The sequence below is a fragment of the Equus asinus genome, chromosome 17 (genome assembly GCF_041296235.1).
Source record: "Equus asinus isolate D_3611 breed Donkey chromosome 17, EquAss-T2T_v2, whole genome shotgun sequence".
Classification (NCBI taxonomy): Eukaryota; Metazoa; Chordata; class Mammalia; order Perissodactyla; family Equidae; genus Equus; species Equus asinus.
In genome coordinates, this window is record NC_091806.1 from 45860473 (window position 1) to 45880107 (window position 19635).

Consider the following 19635-nt stretch of genomic DNA (forward strand, 5'->3'; position numbering starts at 1 on the left):
CTGGAGACAGCCTCATCCTTCTTAAGTTAATGGGGCTGCCTCCACATTTTCACCTTCAAATCCATATGCTGGCTACTGATACACGATGATATTTATCATGTTAAGGAAACAGCCGCTATTACCAAGAGCTGTTATCGGGAATGGACGGTAAATTCTGAATGCCTTTTTAGTATCTGTCAAAGTGGCTGACCGGTTTCTTCTCTGATGTAGTAATACGATTTAATCTATTATCATATTTACTAACATCAAACCATCCTCCGGCCACTGGTATAAGCTGTTGCTAATAACTACAATTTTCTCATACTAGTAAATTCTATTTGCAAATATTTTAGTTTGATTCTTTACATTTATATTCATGAGCAAAACTGGTCTGTAGCTTTCTTTTTTTGGTGTATCCATCCAATTAAGCTATATCACAGCAGCTGAAGACACAGGTTCTAGAACCAGCCTGCCAGATCCAAGCTCAGCCTTGCCACAATGAGCCGGAGATCCAGACAGGAGACCACGCCCCCTCTTGTGTGAAGCGGAGATGAAAGTACCCTCCTCGTTGCCACGAGGGTTACCCAGTTCCTGCAAAGCACTCAGCATGGCCCCTTAAGTTCCACAACAGGAGTTTTCAATTAAAAACAGGGCACATCTTGAGCCAATGCCACAATGACTTCCACTGCCCCGAGAAACCAAGGGTGCCCTGTCTGGGCTAGAATGCTCCCTCCAACAAGCATGAAGTCCCACTTAGGTCCTCCTAGGGGCCTGCCCCTTCCTCCAATGGGGCCACCACGTGCAAGCTGAATGCGACCGGGTGCTATGAGAAAGGAGGTTCCAACACTGCGTGCTTCTGTGTCCACAGGGACCCCATCCATCCCAGAGACCTCCAGGGGCTGGTCGTATCCCCTTTGATGGAAGAGGATGTCAAAGGTCAGGGACATCAAGTCATCTGCCCTGAGTATTTCGGCTTTCCTAAACTCTACGATTCCTGGCTTATATTAAGGTCTAATTCTTCACGTTGTAGAGCAATGAGATCTCAGTGTGCTCCCGTCCCCCAGCTCCTCCCTGTCCTGGGTAACACAGAAAACTACTGCTACTGAAGACAGGTTCTGCTAAACACATGTCTCACCCCGTATGTGGCAGAAACACTCCACAGCGTGACACGCAAGACCGAGCACCGCTGCGCTTCCGCACCCGTGGCCACCCTATCCCGCGATAGGTTTCCAGCCTTCCCTACCCACTGGGCCAATGGCCTCGGGCCTGCGTTCAGGAACCCCGAAGGTGCTCGGGGCAGAGGTGCAAGCTCGGGGCTCTCACCTTGTAATGGGCCAGCTGCAGGGCGAGCTGGACGAAGGCGTCCGGGCTTGTTCTGCATTTCTTGATCAGTCCTTTACCAAAAGCGTGGAACGGGAAAGAATGGAAATCCACATCGCTGGCCAGAATGTTCGCGGTGTTCAGGGACGTCTCTATCACATCCTGACACTTGAGAAGAAGGAAAAAAAGGTTTTACTTATTGCAGGGGAAGTAGTGACACCCACCCTGAAGAAAATCGCGAGCTAGTTTTCAGTGCAGCACAAACAGAGCTGGTGCTCAGAGATAACACGGATCACGTTTCAGGAGCCGCGGTGTGTTAGCGATATGGCATCCCTGCCCCGTCCTTGAAGAGCAGTGGGGTGGCCCAAGCAGGGGAACACAGGACAGAGACTGGGGCTTCCCGGGTCCCAGGGGGACCCCAAAGGGCACGTCGAACAGTCATGGGTTTTGTTTGTGAAATCCGCTGTTGTCACGTGGTGGCGATGGAGGAAACAATTTTAAAAAGTAGACAGACTGTGGTATAGCCGTACAATGGGAGTGAGCTATCGAACCATGAAAAGACATAAAGGGACCTTAAACGCATGTTATCAAGTGAAAGAAGCCAATCTGAAAAGGCCTCATACTGTCTGATTCCAACTATATGACCTTCCGGAAAAGGCAAAACTACGGAGACAGTGAAAACATCAGTAGTCGCCAGGGGCTGGCAGTGGGGACGGATGAACAGACGGAGCACAGACCTTTAGGGCAGTGAAACTACTCTGTGGGCTCCCATGATGATGGGTACCCAACATCATACGTTTGTCCAAACCCACAGAACGTACAACCCCAGGAGGGAACCGTAACGTAAACTGCGGAGTCCGGTGACGATGCCGTGTCAATGAAGGTTCATGGCTTATAACAAGCAGCACTCCAGTGGGAGCTGTTGATAACGGGGGAGGCTGTGCATCTGTGGGGGCAGGGGGCACATGGGGAATCTCTGAACCATCTGCTCAACTTTGTTGTGAAGCTGAAACTGCTCTCAAAAAATAAAATCTTATTACAAATTTTTTTTAAATAAGTGGCAAGTGACTTGGTGAACTACAAGGACCCCGAGCCCAGGCACCTGAGCAGAGACCACCCCGTTCTGAGGAGGCACACACCAGCCCAGCATACTGTGGGAGCAGCGGCGTAAGGCTGCGGTGCAAGATACAGGACCTTCTATGTGGAGAATCCGTTCTTGCCCAGGAATTCCAGCTTGGATTAGATGAGCTGCGATTTGGTGTTTCTAACCCTAAAATTCCTTCCCCAAAGGGCTTCTACTGAGCAGAGCCTGAGAATCTTTAAGAGGAACGAAAACCATGTTAACTGGAAGAATTATAAATTAGTGATGGAGAATATTTCAACTCGAAACGAAGTGATTCTCTTTTTCACTTTTACATTGTGATGTGGAGCTAAGTTCGAGCTGCAAATCTTACTGACAATCTCAGCCAAAAGCTTTAAATGGAAGAAACACCATCGGGGCTTCCAAGGCAACAGGAGCTACAGGGCTCCATGGGCCCAGGGAAAATTCCCGAGATGGACTCTGTGGTCTTTTTTTTTTTTTTTTTTTGAGGAGGATTAGCCCTGAGCTAACTACTGCCACTCCTCCTCTTTTTGCTGAGGAAGACTGGCCCTGAGCTAACATCCGTGCCCATCTTCCTCTACTTTATACGTGGGACGCCTACCACAGCATGGCTTTTGCCAATCGGTTCCATGTCCGTGCCTGGGATCCGAACTGGCGAACCCTAGGCCGCCAAGAAGCGGAACGCGTGCACTTAACCGCTGAGCCACCGGGCCGGCCCCAGTCTCTGTGGTCTTCAACTGAGCTCACAAATGCTCAGGAAGCACAGGTGGAAAGTTCGACGGTGAGAGTTTCAACTCGTTTCCCACCCAAGGTCATTAACCATCGTCTGATAACTTGCACTTACTTCTTCCGGGATGTCCCACTGGAGCCTGGTGGGGTACGGAATGTTGGGGTTGGTGTCCCCTTTACAGTGTCCATCCTCTGCATAACCCAGCTGAAAGCAGTCAGTGGACATGACATACTGTCGAAAACAACAAGATATACATGTGAAGTCAGAGAGGATTATTACAGTTACTAGCGTTATGTAAAGCGCATTTGACCTCCAAAAGTAGACAAATCCTTATCCTTTATGGAGACAGTATCAAGGCTCAACGGCAGTTACCTAGCACCGGGATGTGCTTACAGTATGCACATCCTCTGCACGGCCACCTAACGGGACAGCTCTCACCTCCATTTTAGAGGTGACAAAATGAACGTGGACAGGTTCAACAGCCCGCGGACTGGCAAGGAGCAGAGCTGGGATTGAATCAGAGAGCGTCTGCGGCACAGGAAGCCGACTCCTGGGCCCCCGGCTGCATGCCAGTGCTCTCTGGTGCTCGCCAGTTGAATATTTACATCCAGCCTGCAAGGCGGTAGCTATTATTCCCACATGGATAAACGGGAAAACTGGGCCTCTGAGGGGTGAAGCGACTGTGCGAGGCCCCTCCTCGGTGAGCCGGGACCCGAGCCCAGGTGTGGATGCTCCTTCTCGCGGGCGGGAAACCTCAGCCCGCTTATTCCACGGGACTGACTGGGCACCGACTCTGGGTCGGCGGCCTTTCTGAGCACCACCGCAACAACAGTGAATAAAACAGACAAGAATTTCGGCCTTGCCTCAAAAAGTGAAACACGGCCATATGACCTAGCGACCTCACTCCCGGGTATGTACTCAAGAGAAACGGAAACACACGTTTATGTAAAACTTGTACACAAATGTTCCTAGAAGCATTATCTATAGTAGTCAAAAAGCAGAAACAACCCAAATGTCCATCAAGTGAGGAACAGATAAACAAAAGGCAGTATAATCATATAAGAAATATTATTCAGCCACAAACAAGAAATGAAGCATGGATGACGCTACAACATGGACGAACCTTGAAAACCTTATACTACATGAAAGAAGCCAGACACAGAAGACCACATACTGTACGATTCCATTTCTATGAAGTGGCCAGATTAGGCAAATGAACGGAGACAGAAAGAAGATCAGTGGTCAGGGGCTGGGGAAAGAGGGCAAAAGGGGGAATGGGGAGTTTCTTTTGGGGGTGATGAAAATGTCCTGGAATTCAATAGTGCTGGTGGTTGCTCAACCACCTTGGGAATACACAAAACCCACTGAATTGTATACTTTAAGAGGGTAAATGTTATGGTATATGAATTGTATCTCAATAATAAAAATAATTTTTAAAAAAAGAATCTTTGGGGCCAGCCTGGTGACGCAATTGTTGAGTTTGTGCATTCCACGTCAGCAGCCAGGGTTTTGCAAGTTTGGATCCCGGGCACGGACCTACACACTGCTCATCAAGCCATGCTGAGGCAGCATCCCACATAGAAAACAGAGGAAGATTGGCACAGATGTCACCTCAGCAACAATCTTCCTCAAGTAAAAAGAGGAAGATTGGCAATAGACGTTAGCTCAGGGCCAATCTTCCTCACCACCAAAAAAAAAAAAAAAAAGGAATCCTTGTGCTCAAGGAGCTTACATTCCAGTGGGGGAGGCAAAAACAACTCAAAGTCAGATGGTGACACTGTCAGATGGCGAGGGGGGTGGGGACTCCAGGGTGGGGAGCACGGAGGAGGCCACGTACATGTGTGGTTGGGGTCCGTGCTGATTTGAGTGAGTGAAGGAGCCAGCGTCTGTGTGTCTGAGCTGCTCTGCATCAGAGTCCCAAGGATCCAATACATAAACACCAGAAATACACTGAGAGCAAACAACCTTCGCCTCTGACCTGGTTTGTTTTTAACTGGCCTGGCCTCATAGCACCGGCCTGTTTTCCTCTGGCCTGGGCCTCCAGAACAAGAGAGTGGGTCAATTTCCATCCATGTGGGGAGCATCTGGGTCCCTGTCCGGTCCCTGGAGTCACAGGCCATTCTGTCAGCTGGGTGGTTAACAGTTACCCACCAATTTGAACTGGTCACCCTGGTCTAAGACTAAATTCCTTTTTCCTTATCTTATCCAGATACTTAAAAATAGACGCTTGACCTCGTCAATACCCAGTAGATTCCTCTACTTGGTAAATTTCCCCTGTGTGGTCCAGCCTGCCCGTGATTCAGCTTCTTCCTCCTGTACCCAGCAACAGCCCTTACACACTTATTACGCAGAACGTCCTTGGAACAGGGTGTCATGGGCCTGGACGACTATGTCCTGCAAAGAGATCTAAGAGGGTCCGGAGGCTGTGTTCCGAGGTGCCGAAGGTGGTCAGGTCTCTGCTGGATTTTCAGATAAAAGGATCTCTGAGCCTTTGTCGGCATCAGCAAAGACTTAAGGATGGTGAGGAGCCTTTTAGCTACTGGCTGCTTTTATCATATACTAATGTCTGAGGACCACACTGCTGTCTTCAAGACTGCAGCACTTTGGTTTTTTCCTTTTTATCCTTTTTCCCACATAGAAAATCTCTGGTGGCCGAAGGAATGGCAGGTTAGGTTTTGCCAAGATCCTAACCAGAGGTAAGACAGTCAAGAGAAGTCAAGGAAAGGCCGGCCCAGTGGCACAGGGGTTAAGTTCGCACGTTCTGCTTCGGCAGCCCGGGGTTTGCCAGTTTGGATCCCGGGTGCGGACATGGCACCGCTTGGCAAGCCATGCTGTGGCAGGCGTCCCACATATAAAGTAGAGGAAGATGGGCATGGATGTTAGCTCAGGGCCAGTCTTCCTCAGCAAAAAGAGGAGGATTGGCAGCAGTTAGCTCAGGGCTAATCTTCCTCAAAAAAAAAAAAAATTCGTATACAGTCAAATACAGCCCCGTGTCACTTAACAGCAGGGATATGCTCTGAGAAGTGCGTCATTAGGCGACTGTGTGCCTGTGCGAACAGCCTAGAGAGACTTACACACACCTGGATGGTACAGCCCACGACACGCCTGTGCTACGTGGTACTGACCTTACGGACCACCGTCTTACATGCACGTGGTCCATCACCGACCAGAACGTCGCTATGCGGCGCATGACGGTACTACAAAGTTAAATTCCTCCTGGGGTTTGGATTTGCAACAGCAACTCCCGCATTCAAGTGGAAGCTGCAAAGACTCACCTCCCAAAGGTGGCCGACGACCGGGGCGTCAGCCCAGGAGTGCTCCGCGTTCATGCCCATTTTGCCGTTTTTGAAAACAATAAATGTGAAGGACTTGTCAAACCACCTACGTGCAAAAAAGACATCTATGGAATTTAAATGTTTAAAAAAACAGAGGTAAACAAAAGCTATATATTTGTTTTATTCCGGATGGGCTCATTTACTTTGCACCCACCCCGCGAACAGCTAGCGGATGTTAATAAATCTCCGTAGAGAGAGGATCAAAGCACACACAGGTCCCGGAGTGATTCATTCTGTCTTCGTTCAGACAGAGGTAAGCATTATGCACTGGAGACTAGAAGAAGAGGATGCACTCTTATAACGTAGAAGGATGCAGAAGGCAGCTGAGGAGAGACGGGAGGCTGGACGTGCCTGCACACCCCCCATCTCAGCGATCCTCGTCCCCAACCTGATGGCAGGCAGGACCTCACTTTACAGATAAGGGAAAGGAGGCTCCAGGACTGGAACAGCCTCATGACAGTCACATGACCAGTGGCCAAAGCCACAGCCCACATCCCGCTCAGGCCCCGCCCATCATCTTTCCCGCCTGGTTCCAGGCACCCAGCAGCCACTCCTCACACCAGCATCTCCAAACGGAGGCAGGTGTGCACAGAGAGGGGCAGAATCTCAACTTTGCTGCTTCCATGGTGTGTGTGTGTGCATGTGTGCATGTGTGCGTTGTGTGTGTGTGTGTGCGTGAGTTTGGGTGGAGAAGAAGAAAACAGAAAGTTCTATTTCTATGCTAGCCTTATTCCTTAAGAGTGGAAGGCTGGGTGTCAGCCACATGTAACATTTCTTCCAAGGTCACAGGCAAACTACCATCTTTCAGGCAGGAAGTGCAGTACCTGTCAGAACACCTGCCGTGCAGGAGGGACTTGGCGTAGCTGTCCATGGACGCGTCCGGGTCTTCCTCTCTGTATCCTTGTTCCGTTTCGTCCAGGGTCACAAAGAACGCTGCTTTTTCCACCGCATCAAGAGACTGTTTATTTTTTCCACGCCCAAAATAGGCCTGGCGACACTTGGCCCAGGGTACTCTGCAGTAAGGATTAAATATGGTTAAACCTGCAGCCAGTGGTGACATCTCCTTGCACATGACATTTGAAATGATGTTTTCCACAGTTTTTTAGGACCGTGAGGAAACCACACATTTACGACGTTCTCCACCTGCAGTTATCCGACAGCCTGCAGCTGGACCCCACTGCGGGCCGTGGCCGCATCTCCTCGCATCTCAGGCAGGGCAGAAGGCACAGCACGGAACTTTCTGCAATAAATGCTGAATGAACGACGAGAATGCAGACCGGCCCTGGGAGCTCAGCTGCCGGCAGGCAGCAGACCCCGAGAGAGAGCTCTCCTGCACGTCTTCCGGCCCCCCTCCCATCGCACCCCCTTCCCGGGAACCATCCTAAGTTCTGACAGCGGAAGTCACAGCAAGGGTGTGTGGGCACTTCCCCCTGCCAGGGTCTGCTCCGAGACTTTTCATGGCCTAGCTCACTGAGGAACACTACCATTCCCATCTTTCGCACGAGGAAACTGAGGCACAGAGATGAAGTCACAGCTATTTCGTGGCACGCAGGGATTACACCCAAGCCAGCCTGCCCCAAGTCTATGCTACTAAGGACCACATGACATTGCCAGGATGAGGGGCACCCTGAGAGCCAAAGTCAAAGGATTCTTTTCATCCCACCTCACGTGGGACACAGGGAGCTGACACGACATCCACTTCTTGAGAGTCATCCCAGCCAATCACTCCCGGGCCCCGCTCACTCGGTCCCTCCCCAGGTCCTTTGCCCCGGCCCACCCTTCCAGACCAGGGCCATCTGGCTTCTGTCTCCCTCTTCTCTCCCCGAGCGCTCAGATGAGGCAGCCCATGGTACCAACCAGCCTGTAAACACAATGGGTCCCGACACAAGCTCAGCACCGACCGTTCTTATTGGTACCTGGGAACAATGGTGACAACAGGATGTCTGTTATGCACTCAGTGCTCTGGAAGGCTCAGGAAGGTGACATGCTCGTGTCTACACATGGGGCTCAGGTGGTTGAGATGGGGCGATGCCCCATCAGTGAAGCTGGGAGCTGGGAGATCACGAGCCCCATGGGGCGAGCAGGTCCCCAGGTGCACCCGCTCCTCAGCGGCACCTGCGCCCACCCAGCCCCCACAGGGCCCCATGGATGCTCTATCAGCTTGCGGGAAGGGACCTCACTACCCAGGACAGTCCCCACCATTGTTTCCTCCAGCTGTGTCGATGCCCCAGGGATGCGAACACTCATGGGCATCTCGGACTGGGTCTCCCCTCCCGCTCACACTGCCCGTTTCCAATCCTCACTGTTTGAGGACCCCCCCAGACCAGAATAACCTCGTAAATCTGCTCCAATCACCCAAGCCTGAAGTGGGCCCTTTAATGACATCTGGTCTCAGACTCAAGCCCAAATGTATTCTGGCCCCTGCCTCAGGTGCAGCGTCTCTGACCGACTCCGCAGTTCCCAGCATGCAGTCTGCTCCCTGGAGGCCCCTGCCGCCGGTCGGTCCTCCTGGCTCACTGCCACCCTCTGCGTGCCCTCGCCTGGAGCCTGGGGCATTTTCCTCTTCTCTGCAGAAGGGTCACTCACCACCTTGCTCCCCATGCTGCCCTAACAGCTGCCACGTTGCTGTAACTCAGTGGTTCACTGGGCAAAGTCTGAAGACAGTTTTGCTTGTCACAACTGGGTGGTCACTACTGGCACCCAACGGATAGGGGCCAGGGATGCTGCTGAACACCCTACAAGGCACAGGACAGCGTCCTCCACCGAAACAAGGAATTATCCAGCCCCAAATGTATACAGCCAAGGTTGAGAAACTCTGTTCTATTTGCACAAGCCAATTCCTCGAACAAACAAAAGCATCCTCTGAACGATCTTTAGATGAGGCAGGAAATTTATCCCTGGCACAGGGGCCTTGGTTTAAACTTGTTCTGTTTCCTAAATTAAATATGCCCAGAGCCCTGTGAGAAAGCCCAGCCCCTTCTCTTCCATGCGGCGCCCTGGTATCCGTCCACACGCCTGCCTGTCACACACACACAACGCCCAAGGTGGCCCACCGGACAGGGGTGGAACCTGCTCCCTTGGAACAAAGCTGAGCCAACAAGGCTCCAGCCCCGCTCCGCTGTCATCGCAGGGCAGGGACACGGGCCTCCCCTCCAGCGGGGGCCCTGGGTAAAGAAGAGAACCGTGGGTGTCCCCATAACCGATGTCACAGAGGAGCTGCACACCTTTCTCCGGCAGTGAGGGCTGCCAGCTTCGCCTCCCCAGCCTGAGGCTCCGACGGGTCGTCCAAAATCCTCTGTATCTGCTGCTCGATTTCCCGGGGCTTCAACAGCCTGCCGTCGTGGTAGAGCCAGACCTTGAAGTAGCGCCCTTTGTGGAACACGACGATGTGCTTGCTGTCCCTTAAGTGCTGGATGGTGTCTGGAGGGGTGCGGGGCGAGACACAAAATCGAGATGCACAAGGTTAGAGGATGGTGAGAAAGGCACCCCCAACTTCTCCCGGCACCACCTCTTCACCCCGCAGCACTCCTCTCGGCTCACGAGTCCATTTCTCAAGAGCCTGGGGAGATGAGCCCAGGAGCAGAGCTGAGAGCTGTGGAATCAGGCCCGACTTCCAAGCTCTGCTTGGCCACTCGCCGGACGTGGCATCTCGGGCCAATGACTTAACCCTACCTAAGGCTCTGTTTTCTCATCTCTACGATGGAGACAGATCTCGTGTCCCTCATGAGGATGTGTAAGAACTAAAAGACGACGATCGTAAAATGTCCGATTACACAGAGCAAGCATTCAGACAGCATAGTTACTTTTTATTAATTAATTCCAACGGGCAACTTAGAAAACGTTCTTAGAGAGGAGTGGGAAATCAAAGAAGGAGAGCTCGTAAGCACGCACCCCGGAACCCTCAGCAACAGGCTCAGCGGAGTTCTCATCACAACTTCGGAGACAGAAGATGCTGGGCTGACGCATCCAAAGTGTCAAAACAGAAGCTGTCCACCAAGAAGCCTCGACCTGGCAAAACCGTCCTTTGAAAGTACGGGAGGAATTAAGACATTCCCAGATAAACAGGAGCTGGAGGAGTTCATGACCACAGACCCGCCCCCGAAGAAATGCTCAAGGAAATCCTGAGAGGGGAAGCGAAGGAGACCAGACAGCAACTCGAGGCCAGGGCCAGACGCAGAAATGACGAGCTCAGTAAAGGTAAATACACGGGCAATTATGAAAGCTCGTATTATTGTAACAGTAGTTTGTAACTCCACGTCTTGTTTTCTACATAATTTAAGAGACTGATACAATCTTTAAAAGAAACAATCATTCGTCTAAAAGCATTATTGTAACTTTGGTTTGTAACTCTACACTTTGTTTTCTACATAATTTAGGAGACTAATGCATTTAAAAGAATTAGTAGGAGCCAGCCCTGGTGGCCTAGTGGTTAAGTTCAGCACGCTCCACTTCCGCGGCCTGGGTTCAGTTCCCGGGTGTGAATCTACACCACTCATCTGTCAGTGGCCACGCTGTGACAGCAGCTCAGATACGAAAAGGAGATTGGCAGCAGATGTTAGCTCAGAGCAAATCTTCCTCAGCAAAAAAAAAAAAAAAAAAAGAAAGAAAGAAAGAAAAAGAAAAAAACAATTTGTATAAAAAAATGAATTATTAGTTTATGATTTGGGGAACACAATGTCTAAAGATGTAATTTTGTGACATTAACAAATGAAGGGTGGGGGCTGGCCCCATGGCCAAGCGGTTAAGTTCTCGCGCTCTGCTTTGGCGGCCCAGGGTTTCACTGGTTCGGATCCTGGGCACAGACATGGCACTACTCGTCAGGCCACATGGAGGCAGCGTCCCACATGCCACAACTAGAAGGACCCACAGCTAAAAATTTACAACTATGTACTGAGGGGCTTTCGGGGAAAAAAAGGAAAAATAAAATCTTTAGAAAAAAAAACCAAACAAATGAAGGGTGGGGACAGAGCTGTAAAGGATCAGTTTTTGTAGGTTATTGAAAGTAAACTGGTAAAAATGCAAATTAGTGTTGTAATTTTAGGATGTTAAAGGTAATCTCCATGGTAACCATAAAGAGAATAGCTATAGAATACACACAAAAGGAAATGAGAAAGGAACTTAAACATTTCACTACAAAAGAATCAACTAAACACAAAAGAAAACTAATGCAGGATATGAGAGACAAAAAAGCTAGAAGGCATGTAGAAAACACATAACGCAATGACAAAAGTTCAGTCTCTCATCAGTAATTTCATTAAAAGTAAACAGATTAAACTGTCCAATCAAAAGACAGAGATTGGCAGAATGGATAAAAACCCACGATCCAACTATATACTGTCTAAAAGAGAGTCACTTCAGATCCAAAGACACAAACAGACTGAAAGCGACAGGATGGAAAAAGATATTCCATGTAAACGGTGATGAAAAGAGAACAGAAGTGGCTATACCAACGTCAGAGAGAACAGACTTTAATTAAAAAAGGTTACAAGAGACAAAGAAGGACATTATATATTAATAAGAGCTTCAATACAACAAGATATAAGAAGTATAAACATTTATGTGCCTAATAACAGACCATCAAAACATCTGATGCAAAAACTGACAAAACTGAAGGGAGAAACAGACAGTTCCACAATAATATTTGGAGGCTTCCAGACCCCACTCACAACGGACAGAACAACCAGACAGAAGATAAGTAAGGAAATAGGGGACTTACACAATAAGCCAACTAACAGACATATACAGAACCCTCTACCCAACAACAGAATATGCAGTCTTCTCAAGTGCACGTGGGATGTTTTCCAGGATAGACCACGTGTGAGGCCACAAATTAAGTCTCAACAGATATAAAAGACAGATATCATACAAAGTGTCTTCTCTGAACACAACGGGATGACATTAGAAATCAATAACGAGGGGCCAGCCCCGTGGCCAAGTGGTTAAATTCGTATGCTCCGCTTCGGCGGTTCAAGGTTTTGCCGGTTTGGATCCTAGGCGCGGACATGGCACCGCTCATCGGGCCATGTTGGGACAGCATCCCACATGCCACAACTAGAAGGAGTCACCACTAGAATATGCAACTATGTACTGGGAGGATTTTGGGAGAAAAAGCAAAAAAAAAAAAAAAAAAAAGAAATCAATAACCAAAGGAAAGCTAGAAAAGGCACAAATTTGTGGAAATTAAACACACTTTTAAAAAACAATGGATCAAAGAAGAAATCACATGGGAAAAAGAAAATACATAGAGACAAATAAAAACAAAAACACAACATCCCAAAACTTATGGGATTCAGTGAAAGCAGTGCTAAGGGGGAAATTTATAGCTATCAACACTTACATTAAAAAACAAGAAGGATCTCCAATCAACAATCTAACTTTACAACTTACGGAACTAGAAAAAGAAAACAAACTAAATCCAAAGCTAGCAGAAGGAAAGAAAGAATTAAGAGCAGAGATCAATGAAATAGAGAACAGAAAAACAGTAGAGAAAAACTAATACAATCCAAAGTTGTTTCTTCGAAAAGATCAACAAAATTGACAAACCTTTAGCTAGATAGACTAAGAGAAAAAGAAAGGAGGCTCAAATGACCAAAATCAGAAATGAAAGTGGGGACATTACTACTGATTCTACAGAAATAAAAAGGATTATAAAAGATAACTATGAACAACTTTACGCCAACAAATTGATAACCTAGATGAAATGGACAAATTTCCAGAGACTCAAAACCTACCAAGATGAAACTATGAAATAGAAAATCTGAATAGACGTATAAACTAGTAGAGATGGAATCAGGATTCAAAAATCTCAACAAAGAGCGCCAGCCCTGATGGCCATGTGGTTAAAGTTCGGCTTGCTCTGCTTCAGCAGCCTGGGTTCAGTTCCCGGGCACGGACCCACACCATGTGTCTGTCAGGAGCCATGCTGTGGTGGCGGCTCACATAGGACAACCAGAAGAACTTACAACTAGAATATACAACTATGTACTGGGGCTTAGGGAGGGAAAAAGGAAGAAAATAGGAGGAAGACTGGCACAAATGTTAGCTTATAACAAATTTTCCCCTGGGCACCCCCCCCCCCCGCAAAATCTCAACAAAGAAAAGCCCTATACCCAAAAGATTCACTGGTGAATTCTACCGAACATTTAAAGGACTAATACCAATTTTCTCAAACTTTTCCCAAAAAATGATGAGGAGGGAATATTTCCTAACTCATTCTATGAGGCCAGCCTTAGTCTGATACCAAAGCCAGAAAAAGACACTACAAAAAAAAAGAAAACTACAAACCAATATCTCTTATGAATATGGATACAAAAATACTAGCAAATAGAATTCACCGGCATACTAAAAGTATATACACCATGACCAAGTGGGATTTATTCCTGGAATGCAAGGAGGGTTCGACATACAAAAATCGATCAGTGTGATACGCCACCATCAACAAAACGAAGGGAAAAACCACATGATCATCTCACTTGATGCAGGAAAAGCATTTGACAAAATTTAACACCCTTTTCAGGATAGAAACACTCAACAAACTAGGAATAGAAGGAAACCTCCTCCACATAATAAAAGCTATCTATGAAAACCAACAGCAAACATCGTACTCAATGGTGAAAGACTGACAGCTTTTCCTCTAAGATCAGGAACAAGACATGGATGTCCACTTTCACCACTTGTATTAACATAGCGCTGGAAGTTCTAGACAGAGAAGTTAGGAAAGATAAAGAAATAAAAGGCATCCAAATTGGAACGGAAGAAGTAAAATTCTCTCTGTTCACAGATGATATGATCTTATATGTAGAAGATCCCAAGGGTTACACAAAAAAACTGTTACTGACGTTAGCTCCGGGCAAATCTTCCCCAGCTAAAAACAAAACAAAAAAGCCTTGTTTAAAAAAAAAAAAAACCTGTTAGCACTAATAAATGAATTTGGGAAAGTAGCAGGATACAAAATCAACAGGCAAAATCAGTTGTATTTTTATACAGTAACATAATATTCTGAAAAGGAAATTACGAAATTTCATTTACAAGAGCATCAAAAAGAAGAAAATACTGAGGAATTAACCAAGGAGGTGAAAGACTTGTACGATGAAAACTACAAAATGTTGGGGAAAGAAATTAAAGAAGACATGAATAAATGGAAACACGGCCCATTTTCATGGGTTGGAAGAGTTAATATTGTTAAAATGTCCATACTACCAGAAGCAATTTACAGATTCACTACAATCCATATCAAAATCCTAATGGTGTTTTTTTTGTGAAAAATAGAAAAACCCATCCTAAAATTCATATGGAAGGTCAAGGGACCCCAAATACTCAGAACAATCTTGAAAAAGAACAAAGATGGAGGACCCACACTTTTTAATTTCAGAACTGTTTGCGGTAATCAAAACAAGTATGGCATTGGCATAAAGACAGACATACAGACCAACAGAGGAGACAAGAGAGTCCAGAAATAAACTCTTGCCTATGTAGTCAAATGATTTTTGAGAGGGCCAAGATACAAGCTTTTAAAGAAATAGTGCTGGGAAAACTGGACAGCCACATACAAAAGAATGAAGCTGGACCCTAACACCACATATAAAAATTAACTCATAATGGATTAAAGACTTAAATATAAGACCTGAAACTATAAAACTTAGAAGAAAACACAGGAAAAACCTTCATGACATTGGATTTTGCAATGATTTCTTGGCTGTGAAACCAAAGGCACAGGCAGCAAAAAGAAAAAACAGACAAAATTGACTTTATGAAAATTAAAAATTTTTGTGCATCAAAAGACACTATTCACAGAATAAAAAGGCAACCCACAGAATGGGAGAAAATATTTGCAGATCACATACCTGATAAGGGATTAATATCCAGAATACACAGAGAACTCCTAAAACTCAACAACAGAAAAACAAACAACTCAATTCAAAAATGGGCAAAGAACTTGAATACACATTTCTACAGAGAAGACATACAAATGACCGACGAGCACATGAAAAGATGCTCAATATCACCAGGCATCAGGGAAATACAAATCAAAACTACAATGAGATACCACTTCACACCCATTAGGATGGCTCCCACCAAAAAAACGGAAAACAAGTGTTGGCAAAGATATGAAGAGATTGGAACCCTGGTGCCCTGTTGGCAGGGCTGTAAAATGGTGCAGCCACTCTGGGAAAAAGTATGGGGGATCCTCAAAAAATTAAAAATAGAATTACCATATGATCCAGCAATTCCACCTCTGGGGTAGACACCCAGAGGAATTGGAAACAGGGTCTCAATGAGATATTTGCACACCCATGTTCACAAGCAGCATTATTCCCTATAGCTAAAACCTGGAAGCAAGGCAAGTGTCCTTCGATGGATGAATGGATAAACCAAATGCAGTCTATCCAGACAGCAGAATATTATTCAGCCTTAAAAAGGAAGGAAATTCTGACACCTGCTACAACATGGATGAACCTTGAGGACATTATGCCGAGTGAAATAAGCCGCACACAAAAGGACAAGCATTGTATGAATCCACCTATATGAGGTACTTAGTCAAATTCATAGAGACAGAGCACAGAACAGTTGCTGCCAGGAGCTGAGGGAGGGGGCAAGAGGGGAGTTAGTGGTTAATGGGGGTGGAGTTTCAGTGTTACAAGGTGACAAGAGTTTTGGAGGTGGATGTGGTGATGGCTGCACGACATCATGAATGTATTTAATACACAGGACTAGACACTTCAGAATGGTCAACATGGCTGGGGCTGGCCTGGTGGTGCAGTGGTTAAGTGAGCATGTTCGACTTTGGTGGCCCGGGGTTCCCCGGTTTGGATCCTGGGTGCAGACATGGCACTGTTTGGCAAGCCATGCTGTGGGAGGTGTCCCACATATAAAGTAGAGGAAGATGGGCATGGATGTTAGCTCAGGGCCAGTCTTCCTCAGCAAAAAAGAGGAGGATCGGCAGCAGATGTTAGCTCAGGGCTAATCCTCCTCCTCAAAAAAAAAAAATGGTTAACATGGTAAATTTTGTTATGTGTATTTTGCCATAATAAAAAAAACTGGGGGGGGGGGGAATGCACCCTAGAGAGAAACTTTAAAAAGCTTAAACATTAGAGGAGTATGATTAAGTAAATTCATTCAATGAATATTTATGGAGTCCTCCCTCCTAAGTACTGTTGGGTGTGGGGCACACAATGATGTCTGAATGAGGCAGACACAGGCTGGTGGGAAAGACATCCTACAGACATAATTAATAGTATGATGAGTGTTACAAAGAATAAAAGGCTAATGGAGCCAGCCCAGTGGCACAGTGATTAAGTTTGCATGCTCTGCTTTGGTGGCCCAGGGTTCATGGGTTTGGATCCTGGGTGCAGACCTACACACTGCTCATCAAGCCATGCTGTGGTGGCCTCCCACATACAAAGTAGAGGAAGACGGGCACAGATGTTAGCTCAGGGACAGTCTTCCTCAAGCAAAAAGAGGAAGATCGGCAACAGATGTTAGCTCAGGGCCAATCTCCCTCACCAAAAAAAAAAAAAAAACCCGCTAAGAAACCATAAAACAATGGACCACTCTAGCCTGGAAATGCTGAGAAAGCCATGTGCCACCCACTGAGGACATGCCACTTAGGAAGGAATTGGCCATATGAGGCACAGAACTCATTAATATCCACATTGCACCTAGTTTTTTCAGATGTTCGGCCAACCTGGAATGGAAGGGAACTTTTTCACCCTGCTGAAGGTTTCTAGCAGAAAACTACACCAAACATGCACTTAAAGCCTTTACTTTACAGTCAGAAATCAGAAAACGCACACGATGAGCACCTCTATTCAACATGATACGAGAGACCCTGGCCAGTACGTAAAATCAGAGAAAGGAAATAAACAAAGGGCTTGGAAGGAAACTATCAACGTCGTCCTCTGCAGCCATGATCAGCCACAGAGAAATTCCCACCAATCTGAGCGGCTGTTTAAATTAATAAGAATACAGCTGAGTATAAACTCGATTCATGAAACATTTGCATTCCCATGCCTCAATGCGATGGGCTGAACTGCGCCCCTCCCATTCATATGTTGACGCCCTAACCTCAGAATGTGACTGTATGTGGAGACAGAGTCTTTTAAAGAGGTCATTAAGTTAAAACTAGGTCATTAAGGTGGGCCCCGATCCCATAGGACTGGTCCTCCTAAGAGGAGATGAGGACACAGACACACAGAGGAATGACCGTGTGAGGACACAGGGAGGACACGGCGTCTACACGCCAGGGAGAGAGGCCTCAGCGGGAACCAGCCCTGCCCACACCTGGGTCTCAGGCTTCCAGCCTCCAGGACGATGAGGAGATAAATGTCTGTGTAAGCCCCCGGGCTGTGATGTTTGCTTACAGCAGCCCCAGAAAACTAATAGTCAGTAACCAAAAACTTGAAAATAACTTAAAACCACAAAAACAATAAGATGCCTTGGAATAACTCCAACCAATGATGCACGAGACCCTTACGAAGAAAAGCTGCACATTTCATTAAAATCATTTAAAAAAAATACTGTTAGAGAACGGAGAGAGCCAACTTGACTTCGTTACAAATAGCCAACTGTCCCAATACTGCTTTTTTTTGGCCAACTTATCCATTTTTCATGTGTCTGGGCACAGGTCAGTGATCTCCCGCACGTGACCGAGAGGTCTACTTTTTAGCTGGAAACACCCCACGCTGTGCGAGTGTGAACACACATGGGGTGAGTTCTCAGAGCGCCTTTGAACGCCGGGCCAGAGGAAAGCGACCAGTCCACTCAGGGAAGCCAGCCAGGGGCCAGGATTTTTGCCCAAGGGCCCCCTGCCCCTCATGACAGTGCAGGTTACTGCCCACAACTCATAGTCCGGAAGGACCCGCTGTGATGACACACCCTAAAAGCTGGATCGGCTCGGAACTCTGTATAGCCAGCTTCCAAAGCAGCATGGGGTTCATGACAAGGGCCCGCTGTGATGTCTCAGACAGGGTCCGGCTGGTCAATCGAGAGTGGCAGGTACTTCCTCCCTACACGGCCGTCCAGATGCTCAGAGACTGCACGGCCTGAGCCCTGCTGGGACGGTCCCAGCGAGCCGCTGTCTCTCCCCTGCCTTCTCGAGGGTGTCCAGCTTGGCCAGATTATGTGGCCACCTTACATTCGGGGGTGGGGGGCAGTGTCCCAAGGTCAGGCTGCGATAAGTGAGCTGTTGGACCACAAATCCAGCTGCCCGAGAACAATCCAGCATTCGTTCCCCACTAAACCCCGCAGTGCGCGTGCGACCCAGAGCGAAACACCCCTGGGGGATCCAGATGAAGAACTAGAATATTCCTAACCAGACCTGAGTAAACACCCTACAAGACAGCCTTCAACCGAGGAGAAAGTGACTCTGAACAAAGGTCAACCGTCCAGGCCAAAGACGGACCAAGGAGAGTCAACAGAAGGAACGTTCAGGAGCCTGAACTCTCTGACTCTCGGGAGGGGTCAGCACGAGTCGGTGTGGCCTCCTTCGACATCTTCTGATGCTGAGCATTCCCGACGGGCGCCCCGAGGATGCTGCACTCACCTGTCTCCTCCCCTGGGATCCGACAAGTATTGAACATCCGTTCCCACTGTGCCGAGCAGAGCGGAACTGTGGACCCCAAAAGAAGAATCTGGAACAAAAAGATGTTTCAAACAAAGAGAAACTCCACGGAGGGAAAAAAACAGGAGTGACGTAAGACCACACCTTTGAAACACTGGATTTGTTTTCTGTGCTCGTGGTGGGGCTGGACTTAATCTTTTCCGAACTCCCTAAAGGACAGCTGTTCCCTGAGGACTTGCTGACCCACGCCAGGGCGCAACTTCCCGAATCGTAATTCTTAAATAACGTTCTGCAGTCGGTCACTTATAAGCTGACACTTAAACCAAAGGAGGCTTTAAGAAGGAAATGTCTTGTTTCTTACGAGTAGCGCACCAGCCACATCACTGTCCTTCAAAAGCAAACAGGAGTTTCTTTGAAGCGCAAATCGCAGAACTAAGGTACATGAGACACAGACCCACTTAGGATATACAAGGAGAATTAAATCTCAAAAAAATTACGCTGAGTGAAAGAAGCTAGACCAAAAAAAAAAAAAAAAGTGTATTCTGTACGATTCCGTTTACATAAAGCTTTGGAAAATGCAAAGGAATCTACAGTGACAGCAGGTGAGGGG

General features: G+C 47.4%; 1 protein-coding gene across 7 annotated transcripts in view; it reads right to left on the reverse strand.

Moving 5' to 3' along the window:
* CPT1A (carnitine palmitoyltransferase 1A) overlaps nt 1-19635 on the reverse strand; it is a 63881-nt gene that overhangs the window by 11561 nt on the left and 32685 nt on the right. For all 7 annotated transcript variants that reach the window (XM_070488327.1, XM_044761967.2, XM_044761968.2 and 4 more), the window contains exons 9-14: nt 19008-19095; nt 9691-9886; nt 7291-7479; nt 6407-6512; nt 3246-3362; nt 1303-1467 (exon numbers count right to left, since the gene is read on the reverse strand). In XM_070488327.1, coding sequence (XP_070344428.1) covers nt 1303-1467; nt 3246-3362; nt 6407-6512; nt 7291-7479; nt 9691-9886; nt 19008-19095 — 861 coding nt within the window. The remainder of the gene's footprint in view (nt 1-1302; nt 1468-3245; nt 3363-6406; nt 6513-7290; nt 7480-9690; nt 9887-19007; nt 19096-19635) is intronic.